Source organism: Cydia splendana, chromosome Z (assembly GCF_910591565.1).
Source record: "Cydia splendana chromosome Z, ilCydSple1.2, whole genome shotgun sequence".
NCBI classification, from domain to species: Eukaryota; Metazoa; Arthropoda; class Insecta; order Lepidoptera; family Tortricidae; genus Cydia; species Cydia splendana.
This window is the reverse complement of record NC_085987.1, coordinates 31,938,131-31,950,968: the sequence shown is the minus strand read 5'-3', so window position 1 is coordinate 31,950,968 and position 12,838 is coordinate 31,938,131. Positions and strand designations below refer to the sequence as shown.

The 12,838-nt window shown below is 36.5% G+C and overlaps 2 protein-coding genes across 5 annotated transcripts; both read left to right on the top strand.

Annotated features, from left to right (window-relative positions):
* Positions 1-1,038: 1,038 nt before the first annotated feature.
* LOC134805148 (flightin) lies at positions 1,039-2,133 on the top strand. Its single transcript, XM_063778450.1, has 3 exons — positions 1,039-1,198; positions 1,304-1,489; positions 1,607-2,133. Exons 2-3 carry the CDS (start codon positions 1,323-1,325, stop codon positions 1,908-1,910), a joined length of 471 nt encoding a protein of 156 aa, XP_063634520.1. The 5' UTR covers positions 1,039-1,198; positions 1,304-1,322; the 3' UTR covers positions 1,911-2,133.
* Positions 2,134-3,590: 1,457 nt separating this feature from the next.
* Positions 3,591-12,838, top strand: LOC134804580 (uncharacterized). 4 transcript variants are annotated; one of them, XR_010146146.1, is made up of 5 exons: positions 5,715-6,254; positions 6,343-6,420; positions 8,979-9,171; positions 9,780-10,392; positions 11,518-12,838. XR_010146146.1 is itself a non-coding variant. In XM_063777689.1 (3 exons), the coding sequence occupies exons 1-3, from the start codon at positions 3,817-3,819 to the stop codon at positions 8,619-8,621; spliced, it is 987 nt and encodes a 328-aa protein (XP_063633759.1). In that variant the 5' UTR covers positions 3,591-3,816; the 3' UTR covers positions 8,622-8,925. The 4 variants fall into 4 exon arrangements, 2 of the variants coding, with proteins under 2 accessions (XP_063633759.1, XP_063633758.1); XR_010146147.1 differs by lacking the exons at positions 5,715-6,254; positions 11,518-12,838 and adding an exon at positions 3,620-3,832 and having other exon boundaries at positions 9,780-11,258; XM_063777689.1 differs by lacking the exons at positions 5,715-6,254; positions 8,979-9,171; positions 9,780-10,392; positions 11,518-12,838 and adding exons at positions 3,591-3,832; positions 7,729-8,925.

The window sequence follows — 12,838 nt, the reverse complement described above, 5'->3', positions numbered from 1 at the left end:
ATTCTTGAGAAAGATTGAGGTGTATAAGTTGTTAAGGTTTTGTGTAACCCGTGCGAAGCCGGGGCGAATCGCTAGTATTTAATAAAAGTTCAAATTAAATTATGAATAAAAGCCTTTATAAGGGCCTCTGGGACTCCGGAGGATAGTTCCCGTTAGACACAACATAATAGCTAATGCCTAATTATAATATTTTACATAATAAATATGTAAAAATATCATAGCTAACAAATGCGAGAAAATTACACCACTTTGGCTCTTTTCCACGGATTTCTCAAAGAACATTAATAATTTTGTACCCCATTCCTATGCTAATTGATTGATCGTTTTATTTATTAGCAGCATGGTGAATATGTGCAGGAAAATAACGCAATTAACTTATTATTATGAGTATAGGTACAGTCAAGTGTAAAAATTTGGTTGCACACATCATAGGTACTCAAAAATATGTCCCATATATGATAGCTCTAATGTCAGCGAATTAAGAACTATGGGACACATTTTTGAGAGTTTATATGCACCCATATTTTTACACTTTTTACACTACATAAATTACATGAAGAGTTAGTTAATCTGAATGTTGATCGAATTAGGGAACAGCGTTTAAATCACCGAACAATTTAGGAATTAGCGCTGAAGATCGGTTTTTGGCGGAAGTATATGTAATGAATGTTATCTATTCTGTGTGTAAATCCAATACTGCGTAATATTTAACGGTGGTTAGATAAATTTTACTTAAAAATATAATAAAAATATTAACCATACAATTTAATTAGGCCCGTAATGTAACAAACCACCTCACAAGTTACGAGATACGAGCTTTTTAACTATAACAAGCTCGTATCTCGTAATGTCGTCATGTTATATCTCGTAATGTTTGCAGTGGTCGTCCACTTTCCACTTAAATCAAAATTATACTTAGCAAAGGAGTTTAAAATAAGCGTTAAGTGAACCTTTATATCCGCATACGCGCTTCACTGTTTGGCAACAGGATTTAAAATGTGGAGGAATTTGCGTGTGAAGAGCACGGTCAACGTATTGACAGAACATCATTGGCAGCAACATCACGCACACAGCGCTTGCGACAGTCAGGTGGGGGCGCAAACAGATAAATCGGGAGGCTGCGAGAGCCATCGCGGACGCCGGCACCAGTCGTAGATAAGCGATCACCCGATCCACACGCTTCTCCAATCCCAGTTAGGTCCGTGACCTCTGTGCCTTATACTTCATAACAACACTTGTGTATCGATCAAATATTAGTGCATTGTGTACATTTGTATTAACGTATAGTGGTTTTTATACGCAGAAACCCACCACCTTACAAAATGTGGGACGATGCTGATATCGAAGAATCCGCAGCGCCCGAGCCCCCGCCGGAAGAGGCTCCCGCCGAGGCCGCCGAGGAGGCCAAGCCCGAGGAAGCCGAGCCGCCGGCACCAGAGCCTGTCGTCGTAACAGAGCCTACGAAACTAATATTCAAACACTGGGTCAGGTGAGATGACACGCGTGCTTCAGCAAACAATTTATATTGAAAGAAAAGGACTGCGCAACAAGGCCCAACCTATCTGTAGTCCATTTTTTTTTCTTAAGCCTTTCTTTTTCCTTTCAGACCCAAGTTCCTGCAATACAATTACATGTACGACTACCGACATAACTACTACGATGACGTGATCAACTACCTGGACCGACGGAATAAGGGCATAGTGACTGAGAAACCGCGCGCGCAGACGTGGGGCGAGCGTGCGCTGCGCACCTATATCGCAAAGGACGCCAGCTACCGCGCGCGCCAGGCCAGCCGCGACACCGCGCTGCTGCGCGCCGTCTCCACGGGCGCGCGCTTCCATCGCTACCACACCAAATCCATAATCTCGAGGAAGTATTCTAAACTCGGCTTTAACACCGTCTCCATCTAGCTTCGCTCTAACACCTTCGCTTGGCGTCGCTCCGTGGACTCCTCCCCGGCTCCCGCGTGACCTTTGTGGTACTGTTACAGGATTTCCTTGTCGTGACGGAGCTGCACAAGAACCCGCGCGAGCGGTGCAACCAACCTCTAGAGTAACCAAACTCCGCTCGGAAGCTGTCCGCATTCCTATCTCTAATATGTCTCTAAATAAGGCAATAAATATTTAAGTTTTATTGTCGTTTTTATTAAACCTTTGCTTGCGTTTGGTGCTAACTATGGTGGATTCAACCTCGGTAAAAGGTAAAAAAATAGATTATTCCATAGTCAGCTCATAATACCATACCTTTTAAACAACTGCTATGCCTTGCTAGAGTATAGTATTTTTTACAGATGTGTAATAAATATTTAAATTTTCAGATTTTTTTTTCTAGCAATGCAAAGCGATGTTACTTTAAAATAAAAGTTAGTGCTATGCGATATCAGCATGTGTACTATCTATCTATTTAAAAATAAATTGGCAGCAGTGGTTGTTGTTAATGATTTGATACTTATTTTAATTAATGCAAAATAGTATGGGTTGATATTGTAAAGGTCACGATCTGTCTGAAAGCCATTCAGTGCACATAGGTAATCAGTAAAATTTTAATAATTTTAATATGTAATTTGAATAACAGTTTAAACCTACAATAAGTTAAATATGATTTTTGACATAGAACTCCCATCTATGATCTACTCCCATTTATTAAATTTATTAAATACAACTTTCTTCACCTTATTCATTGATATTCCAATAAACATAATCAGTCTATAGGGTAAGTACCTACGTATAAAGTACGCTTTTCTTGTATCTTGCGGGCTTAATGTGGCTACCACATTATGACCCCTTTAGGGGCTTTAGGTAAAAGGTAAACACGTTACGGCTGTCGTTCTAATAAGGGCCACTTGCACCATTCTCTAACCCGGGGGTTAACCGGTTAAACCTGGAGTTACCATGGTTGCGAGTACAAATTGACACTGGGTTAACGGTTTTACCGGTTAACCCTGGGTTAGTGGGATGGTGCAAGTGGCGCTAAGTCGAATAAGCCACTAGTGAATCTGAAGTAAATTACTGCGTAATCAATCAATAAAACGTAACGTACAGCGAGCTGCAAAAGTGCATACCCGCTTTATGAATTAATTCCATTCAAAAATTAGGTATGCAGTTTTGCAGCTGTTTGTATGTACAAAATAGTTGCAGAAAATTTGTTTCATAAACGACTTCACTTTTTTCTGCCTATTAGAAATCTGATGTCATGTAAATCAACAAAAAAAGTAAATAAGGACCATGGACAATGCCATATGGGCCGTAGGTTGAACGGTACCAGTTTCACCTAAAGGTTTGTACCTACGTCAGCAACAGATGGAGCTAGCTAGGCATAAAACAAAGTTTAAAATGTCCTGCACTATCCTTGTGATAAGTTTAGATAATTCTGTCAACATGTTCTATGGACGTACTCGTACTTATAGTTGTATCTATAATATAATATATATATATATATAATAAAGGTTAAGTTTTAGGGTATCTGAGTATTCATGGTGTAATGAATTATCACTAGCGGAAACTAATAGGTAACTCAATAGTACATAAATTATTTGCTCAAAATAATATAAAAAATACAATAATATAAAATTAAAACATATATCGGCCTGTTGTTAAATTACCTACTTGGTAGGATACAACGATCATTAATCATAATGACAGTTTAACAAAAGACAATCGAACAAAGTAAAATGACACTAGATTCAGTCGTCCAATGTCACATCTGTATGACACATCCACTCAACGCCCGTAACTCAAATTCTCAATGTCGAGGTATCTAAAATAACTTATCTTTGACAGTTCAGTGAATGTAATCGTTTGGAGGTCCGCCAAGACTATGGGATACCTAGCAGGTAAAGTAGGCAATCGGCCAAATTGAAGATAATTAAATGTTACAATGACCAACGAAGCCTAGACATCGATTAGGTGGATGTTCAAAAATAGAATTTACTTACGACACCGGCTCAAAAATACTGTCGCTGCATTCTCTTCTTGAATTGGCTCTTTTAACTTTTTTTATACAACCTTTTCACTTGGGTTCTGATTGACCGCTGTAAATAAATCAATGGATTGATAAAGAACTAAGAATAACTTATCGTCACAATGCGTTAAAAGTTTATTGTGATCAACAAATTGACGCAAAGAAAATATTTGTATAATTCATAAATAAGCACAATTTGTTAGGTTCCAGACAAGCCTCGCCGTCATTCCATTTGCAAATAGCCGAGTGATCGATCGGTTTTAATAGAGAACAATAATTTTAATGGGCCCTTTTTGACGCTTTCTCGCGGTCGCTCACGGCGAGGGAGCTGAAAGTAATTAATTACCTTTAAATTTTTACTACATCTGATGAATGCAAAAAAAAATTCATTCGTTTAAAATAATCGTTCAAGTCAGTTAGTCTGACTCGCGCAATGATAGTTCCGTACAATTTTGGAACCGATTAAATAAAAATATTAAAAAAGAATTTACTCCCGACTCGATCTTATATTTTTCAAGAATAAAAATTCATGCCATGGCGGTTAGATTACAAAATTAGCTTAATTATATTTTTTTATTTAAAATACAAAATTTCGGTGAAGGAATACATTGCCAGGAAACCGGACTACTCCGAATTAGGCCCAATTTTCCCTTTGGGTTGGAAGGTCAGATGGCAATTGAAGTTAAAACTAGTACTACTAGTATAGTTGTTCGATTTGTAGCTGGACCCATAGGCCACCTGCAAAAAAAGGGTCGTATTCAATTCTAATTGGCACCTGAGCGCGGGCTAGTCCAACGCTCATAAAAACCAATGTAGGTGCGCTCTCCGATCACTCGCCTTTGTTACGCATCTCGATGACATTTTAGACTGGTTCTGTAGCGCTCGACTCGCCGGCACTCAGTAACCGTAGAGGGACTACACAAGAAGTGGCAAATTATTTTTCCATTTGTTTATTTTGAATTTTATTGCAATTTCCGTCGGAGGAACGACTATACCTACTATTTTTTATGATTTCTTGGAATTAGGTTACCGAGCGGACCCTAGACAGGCACAAATTAACTATTTACTTGGACATCCATAAGCGTTAATTTAACACGAACTTGATTAAAATAAATTATACAGTCCTACAAGAAATTGTAAAAATTAAATAAAATGTAACTAAAAGTAAATCACATTGGAAACACCTGTTGTTTTTTCATAACAATTAAATGTTTGTGACATTTTTGTAAACATGATTTTTATTTTAAAATACATAGGTACATACGTACTTCTATGTTTAATGAATTTTCTTCTGAAAAAAGAATAAGTAAGCATTAAAATGAATAACGCAAAACGTATGTATTTACTTATTTAGTGCAGCTCAGCATACAACTTGTTTTTAAAGGCGGTTGCCCAACATTTTAAGTTGGCAGATAGTGATCTGTTTTAAAGATGTTTATCAATAGGTAAACTGTTTAAATGCCGAGTAAGTATTACATAATATACAAATTTATATTGATAAATCAAGGCATTGATGTTCAATTATTGACTATCTAAATAGGTACTTAATATTTTGGTATAAGTGGTCTAATTTATTTATTGTGTGAGGTTACTTGAATATTCGCTATGAATACATTACCACAGAAAAAATAATAGTACATTTTACGTCAACGGCAAACATCAACTGTCAAACAGCAAACGTATAGGATGCACTTATGCGGCAGAATGAGATGGACGTATGGAATTTTGCATCGTGTGCTAGTTGTGCTACCCGTTGAAGCTCAGACGCGGCTTCAATAAATTTCTACAAAATTTCATATCGGACTGTACTTGCAAACCTCTAAACAAGTATTTTCTAAATTATTGTTGGCAAGTTCAGTATAAACAGAGATGCGCATGAGTTATGTCACCACACTTGAATTTATTAACATTCCCTCACTCTCTGGGCCACGGTCTTGGGCGACTATTTTTACCTCGCACCCAGCGAGACAATTGTTAACTCTTTCGCCAATTGGAAAGACGTTGGAGTCAGTGGCAGACATAAATTAATGTGCCTACATAAATATCACCCAACGATACGCTACGCCGGGCCGTCTCAGAAGCGCATGACTAACGGAAACTAATTACCTACGTATTGAACATCTGTTAACTAACAATTGTCAAAGATACGAGTATATAAACTGAATTTCGTAACTAAAAACAACGTAGGCAATAAAAAATACCTGCTAACTTTTCCATTATTCAACATGAAACTTGTTGCGAAAATAAATTGCACGAATTATATTGCCATATCCATAATCGGACTCGAGCAATTTGTGAGTTATAATGTTTTTTTATTTACAAATATGGCATTTGGTTTTCTAGTAATTCGTATGTATTTAATTTTGATATTATTATTCCAAGGACAAGGATCAGATGCTAACTCTGCTGCCGATGCCACAGATGGAGAATTGTATCTCAAAAAATTGCATAACAAAGAAAGTGAGTTAAGTTGATACAAAGATCTATCTGAACCTTTACATGTGGTACATCAATCACAATTGGGATACTCGCGTATACATATTACATAGTTAGATACAGTAGCTACACCAAATGGAAGTTTGCATGCGCAATTAATGAGATAACGCAGGTTTGGTATAAATCTAAAAATACTTATTCAAACATACATTATTTTTATTTACGTGGCTGCATCATATTTTTACATAAATACGCCAGAATAGAATAGAAGTTATTTTTTCAAAATTTTCGTTGTTTCAAAGATTTATAGCTGACTGTGCTGTTATTTCAACAGCCAAGTTTTAAATACTAATCGAGACAATTCTAACAAACTCTACACAATTAGGTTACGCTGTTTTATCACAGTGTTCCTATGGCCACCTCCTGTATCCATCATCAGATCAGCTCGATAGTACCATAATATTGCATTGTCACCCAACTTACATATGTAAGGTCACATGGCAGTCGCTATCGTAAAAAATAGTACCTACGCCAATTCTTGGGATTAGTTGCCAAGCGGACCCCAGGCTCCATGAACCGTGGCAAAATGCCGGGACAACGCGAGGAGAAAGAAAGACCCAACTAGCAAAAGAAATACTTATAGTATTCTTGTACTTATACTTATAAGATACCTATGCATTGCTATAATCCTGGCTATGGGCGCAGTTATAGGAGCATTGTTTACTTGTAACGATCTTATAATACACTTTGAGAAGCGCAATTTCTTCTATAATGCTCTGAGAAACGACGTTTTTAAACACAAATACTCTTATAAGTATCTGACATAAGTATCTTATTAGAGTAATATTGTTTATAATGAACTACGAACGTTCTTATAGTTATTAGTTATAAGTACGTTTCATAAACATTTCTTCGTTGTATCGGCCGGTTGGTGACGTGTTAAGAAGAATAAATACTTGAAAACAAAAAAAAAAAAAAATATTAATTAAATCTGCTGTCAGTTTACTTATAGTCTTATAATTATATAATATGTATTTAAATTAATTATATTATATATTCTTATAATTATATCTAGGTACTGGCTTCTGCCCGCAAATTCGCCTGCGTATAGAGTTAGTATTTCCAGATATCCACCACTTCCATAGTAAATTCCACTCCCCTTTTTTAAGGAACGATTTCGCAGGTAAAAACTATCCTATGTCCATACCAAATTTCATTTATATCGGTTCAGCGGTTAAGGCGAGAAGAGGTGACAAACAGACTCTTTCGCATTTATAAACCAGAAAACTACTTAACGAAACCACGTTATCCCATTCCAATATTGATTTTTAGACATTGCCTCAAGCCCCGCATACCTTTTATTTACTGCGCCGTATAGAATCTGTGAGGGAGGATGTAACTACGGCAATGACACTAATTTTGCAATGGCGTTCCCTTTATTTATTGGAAATTACCGAGAACGTGCTTATAGAGAAATTTATCCAAATGATACCAGAGATCCTGATGAGACCTTTCGTAGGACTAGATCCACCAGGCCTCCCTTTACGACCTGCTCTCCCGAGAAACCAACGCCTTATCCTAATACCAAAAGTACTATGTATCCGGGATACAGAGTATCCGTCGCAAACACTCAAAGCACCGCCTACCCGGGCTACACGGGATACCGAGAATCCATCGCAGACACTCAAAGCACCGGCTACCCGGGATACAGACAATCCATCGCAGACACTCAAAGCACCGGCTACCCGGGATACAGAGAATACAGAGACACTCAAAGCACCGGCTACCCGGGATACAGAGAATACAGAGACACTCAAAGCACCAGGTACCCGGGCTACGATGATTATGACTTCAGAAGTACTGTAAGTACTGTATTTCCAAGATTGCTGCGTAAGCTCACTGTTAGAAAATCTCGGGCCAGATATTATCCGGATTATGAATCATTTAGAAAGACCCAAGGTCTATATTTTTCTGGGAACAGCAATATAGCAGGTAATATTATTCCCGGAAGATACGGTCTAAAGATGCAACGACCCAAGAGTTCGAATATCCGAAGAAATGTTCCTATGGAACATTTAAAACCCGTACAAATATGGTGGTCACAACTTATGCCAGGGCCCCGAGCTTATATCAAGCCTGAGAACTTGAACCATGCAGAACTAAAAAAGATAAAACGTAATGAGTTATCACCGTTTGGCATAATGCCCGTCTTGCCTATAACTTGAGAAAAATTACAGGGACATTAATTGCCAGCTAACTTAATAGATACAATACCATCTTTATAATTAACTAATTGATTTAATATAAGTAGTAAAAGTTAAAAAACGCCTGTTTTATTTGTTTTGAGTAGGTACCTACTAATACATAAAAACAATAATAGAAATGTTGATTTTATTACCAATACTACACTGGAATTGCATACAAGTAGCACGTCTCCATAGTCACTTCAGATTTAGTATTGCCTCCTCTCTATGATAACATTTGTTACACATTAACCTTTTTATTGTATGGTCACTTTCCATACAAAATTATGTTTTCATTGCTACTGAGTACATAAATCATTTTTTTTCCTTTTTGGACAGATCATGATGTCGGCGGTTTTACTGATTCTGTTTAAAATCAATTTAATATTCGCTGAACAACTGCCGTGGGACAGGTGGATGTTAGATAAAGTTGCCCCGGAACCAGAAATATCGAGACGTCACATGATTGGGAAAGTCGACAGTATACCCTATAAAGCTCCTAATTTTAATTGTGAATGTCCACCAAACAAAGGTTGGTATAACTTAACTCTGTCGGTTGACCCGTTTGTAACACAATTTAGATCCAAATCAATTAATTCACCAAAAACTGTCCTATTTTTTTTGTTGGTTAAACAATGGCATAAACAATTTATAATAAATTATTTTAAAATGTGACTAACATATCTAAAGAATAAACTACATATACATCAAAATAACTATATTTAAGTAAGTCTACCTTTTAACTGAGGCGGTTGGTAAGAATTTGTTATGCTCAGCTAGGGAGTGGTTGAAGGCTGTAAGACGCTGAATTGTATTATGTTAAGTTAGTCAAAATGTAATATACATAGAAACTACTTTTAGTCCCAAAACTCAGCTATCATCTACTAGAAAATCACCAGCATACATAGCACACGTTCAATCGTGGACAGTATGAGAGCTAATGTTGGGACACACTAATAAACTTCCTGCTCTTTGATGTATTATTTTATACTTTTCTGTATCCTTTATACTAGTATAATTTAACTAGATTAAATTCAAATTATATTTAAACTCGATATCCGCTTTCATGCACTTACCTAGGCACTTACAATGTCAAAGCAAATTATAATCGTAAGTATTAACCATTTAATGTCTCTACAGAATGCAGCTTAGATTTCGAAATCGATGATGTAGCACTAGACTTTTTAAAACTTCGTGGCCTTGTGAAAAAGCACGTAGAAGCACAATTGAAACAACACATGTCAGCTGGAAAAAAGAAAACTATTCGTAAATACATTTATAGCAGAAGAGCTAATGGTGGTGTACCGCAAGAGGAGTGCTGCTGCCCGCCAATGAGTCGTGACAACGACTTCCTACCTTTCATTTAAAAATATTTTATAACGTCAAACATTTCGTTAATTTTACACCTTCGCCTAGAGCCCTTGCATCTTTTGACATTTGCTAACAGCATCTGTAGGTAAATGGACAAGTTTAAATCTGTTGGCTTATCATAACTTAACGACTACAACTTTTTATACGATCGGTTGCAAAACTCTATTGCAGATTTGCTATTTGCTAATGCAATTTTGCATTGGTAAGGTATGCCCATTTACATTAATTCGTGAGTTTTTTTCATGTGCGTTAAAAATGCGATTTAATCAAATTATTTTGTATACAACTATTATCTTGTTATTATATGTTGAGGCAAACCCTACACCTTCCGTTAAAACAACTGATGGAGAACTATACGTTAAGAAAATAATAGATGGGGAAAGTGAGTAATTAATACATACTACATATTTGAATTATATATTATTCAACTCTATATTTTCTATATGTCTGCTGTGTATAAACAATAAATACACACAACTTGAATAATATTGACCAAATAATAATAAAAAAAACCGTAATGAGTTATTACCGTTTATTACGCCTATTATGAACAGTCAGCAATATAGCTTAGCACCTTTGTATTAAATACAAATTGGTATGCAGGGAGGGTACCTTTTCTCTGCAGCTGACTGTACATCCGAAAAAAGACCAGAGACACTAATAACTAACTTTAAGTTAATTGTCTGCTTGAATTTTTATAAATAGTAAATCATTTTTTAAAATCCTGTTTTATTCGTTTTGAATACCTGCCAACAAATTTATAGGACTACATCGTAACTTACCTACATAAGGGCCACCATTCACTAACCCGGGCTTAACCGGTTAAACCTGGAGTTACTATGGTTACCAGTGCAATTTGACACTGGGTTAGCGGTTTAACCGCTTAACCCCGGGTTAGTGGGATGGTGCAAGTAGCATGTTTCCCAAAGTCACTTTTATATGTATATGTGTGGCTTTAAAATTCAGATAAAGAATTTTTATTTTGCTCTCTGGCATAACATTTAAGAGTACCTGACTTCAACAATAAATATACGTCAAATACACCGCCGTTAATAACCGATCATTTTTGGGGGCGCCAAGCGCCAAATAATATTATTATATTATATTATATTAGTTTCTTTTCTCCACTTTAAAAGTCGGTATTTTATCGATGTCCCGCCCTGAGACACTCAGGGAAGAGGAGCATCGGTTTCCCCAATACTAGTATAGTATTTTCCAGTACTTTACATAAAATTAGAGTCGGACCAAAAAAAGTCTGCAGCGGATTTGATAGCCCACGCAGTGCAAGTGTCATTTATACGTCATAATTTCATAGAAGTTTGACGTTTAAAATACCACTCACTGCGTGGGCTATCAAATCCGCTGCAGACTATTCTTGGTCTGACTCTAGTTTTATGTATGGCTGCTTGCTTTTGTAAAATGTGTATGTTTATATTATATTATTATATTATGTTATATTTAATATCGAAGTAATATAATTTTATAGTAAAAGTACTATTTTCCACAGGTCCTAAACAGCACTTCGAATTGGACGATAATGCTTTGTTATGGACCAAAATAAGTAATTTTTTAGCGCAAAAAGAAGCATTACGGAAAATGTATTATAGTATTATCCCAATTAATACTAAATACGCACCTCATATGTATTCAAAGAGAATCAAGAGAGCTGATAATGGAAGCATCTGCCCACAAAAAACTCTTGTTGAACCTGCATTCATTACCAACAGACGATTCAGAAAAATGACTGAATATTTTAAGCAAATAGCAAATAATCGTAATAATACAAGTCCATGATGGAAGCAATTGGGTCGATCAACTATTTCTTTTTGTTATTCTGTCCCATCAGCCAGGAGACAATACTAGCATAGTTTGTTAGAAGAACTGCCGTACCATGTTCTACAAACATGTTTAGTAGATGTCCCATTATGGAAAGGCCTTATAACTACCAAAAAAATCAAGTTTGGTTCATTTAAATATGAAAAAACTAGTATTTTAAGAGTGACCCAGGAGACAGTAACAATGGCAACGAGTGACAAGAAAAAGTTGGTTCACCCAATTAACAGTCCCTATGAGATTTTATACATCAGGGACCGGAACCGGTTACCAATAAAAGAGTATTGGATACGCTATTGGATAGAATTGTGTTTACAAACCCTATCATTTTAGAAACTATATCATCCCGCACTATTAAATATCTTGGTGTAGTAGTTGATGAGAAGCTGAATTTCAGGGATCACCTACTTACTACAGCAAATCGCGTGCGTAAACTAATAGATGTGTTTAAAAATCTGCGAAACTCTGGTTCAAAGGCATTGCTAAGAATAGTGTACATCAGTATTTGCCAATCAGTTTTAGCATATTGCATTACTGCATGGGGAGGGGCATGCAAAACCCACATGGTGCTGTTGGAGAGGGCACAACGTGCTGTTCTCAAGGTTATCCTCCGGAAACCCAGTAGATACCCAACCCGGCTTGTATACAGTGATATGAATGTCCTCACCGTTCGTGGATTATTTATTCTGCGAGTGATGTCTAATGTACATGGAGCGGCCATAAAGTCTCCCAATTATAACTCCATGTTGCAAAAGCACACCTTCAAAATACCTATACCTTCGACTTCATCACACTGAGAGAAAAGGATAACAAAAACACACTTAGAATTACAAAAATAAACTTAATCCGGGGACAAGGAGAGTCAACTAATAGGAACAAATTGACTTTTGCAATTTCTATTAGTTCTTGCAATTTCTATTATCTGTTTGTTGAAATTAGATTTAGGATTACTGAGCTGTTTGTAGAAATAAATAAACTTTACAGAAATAGTGAAA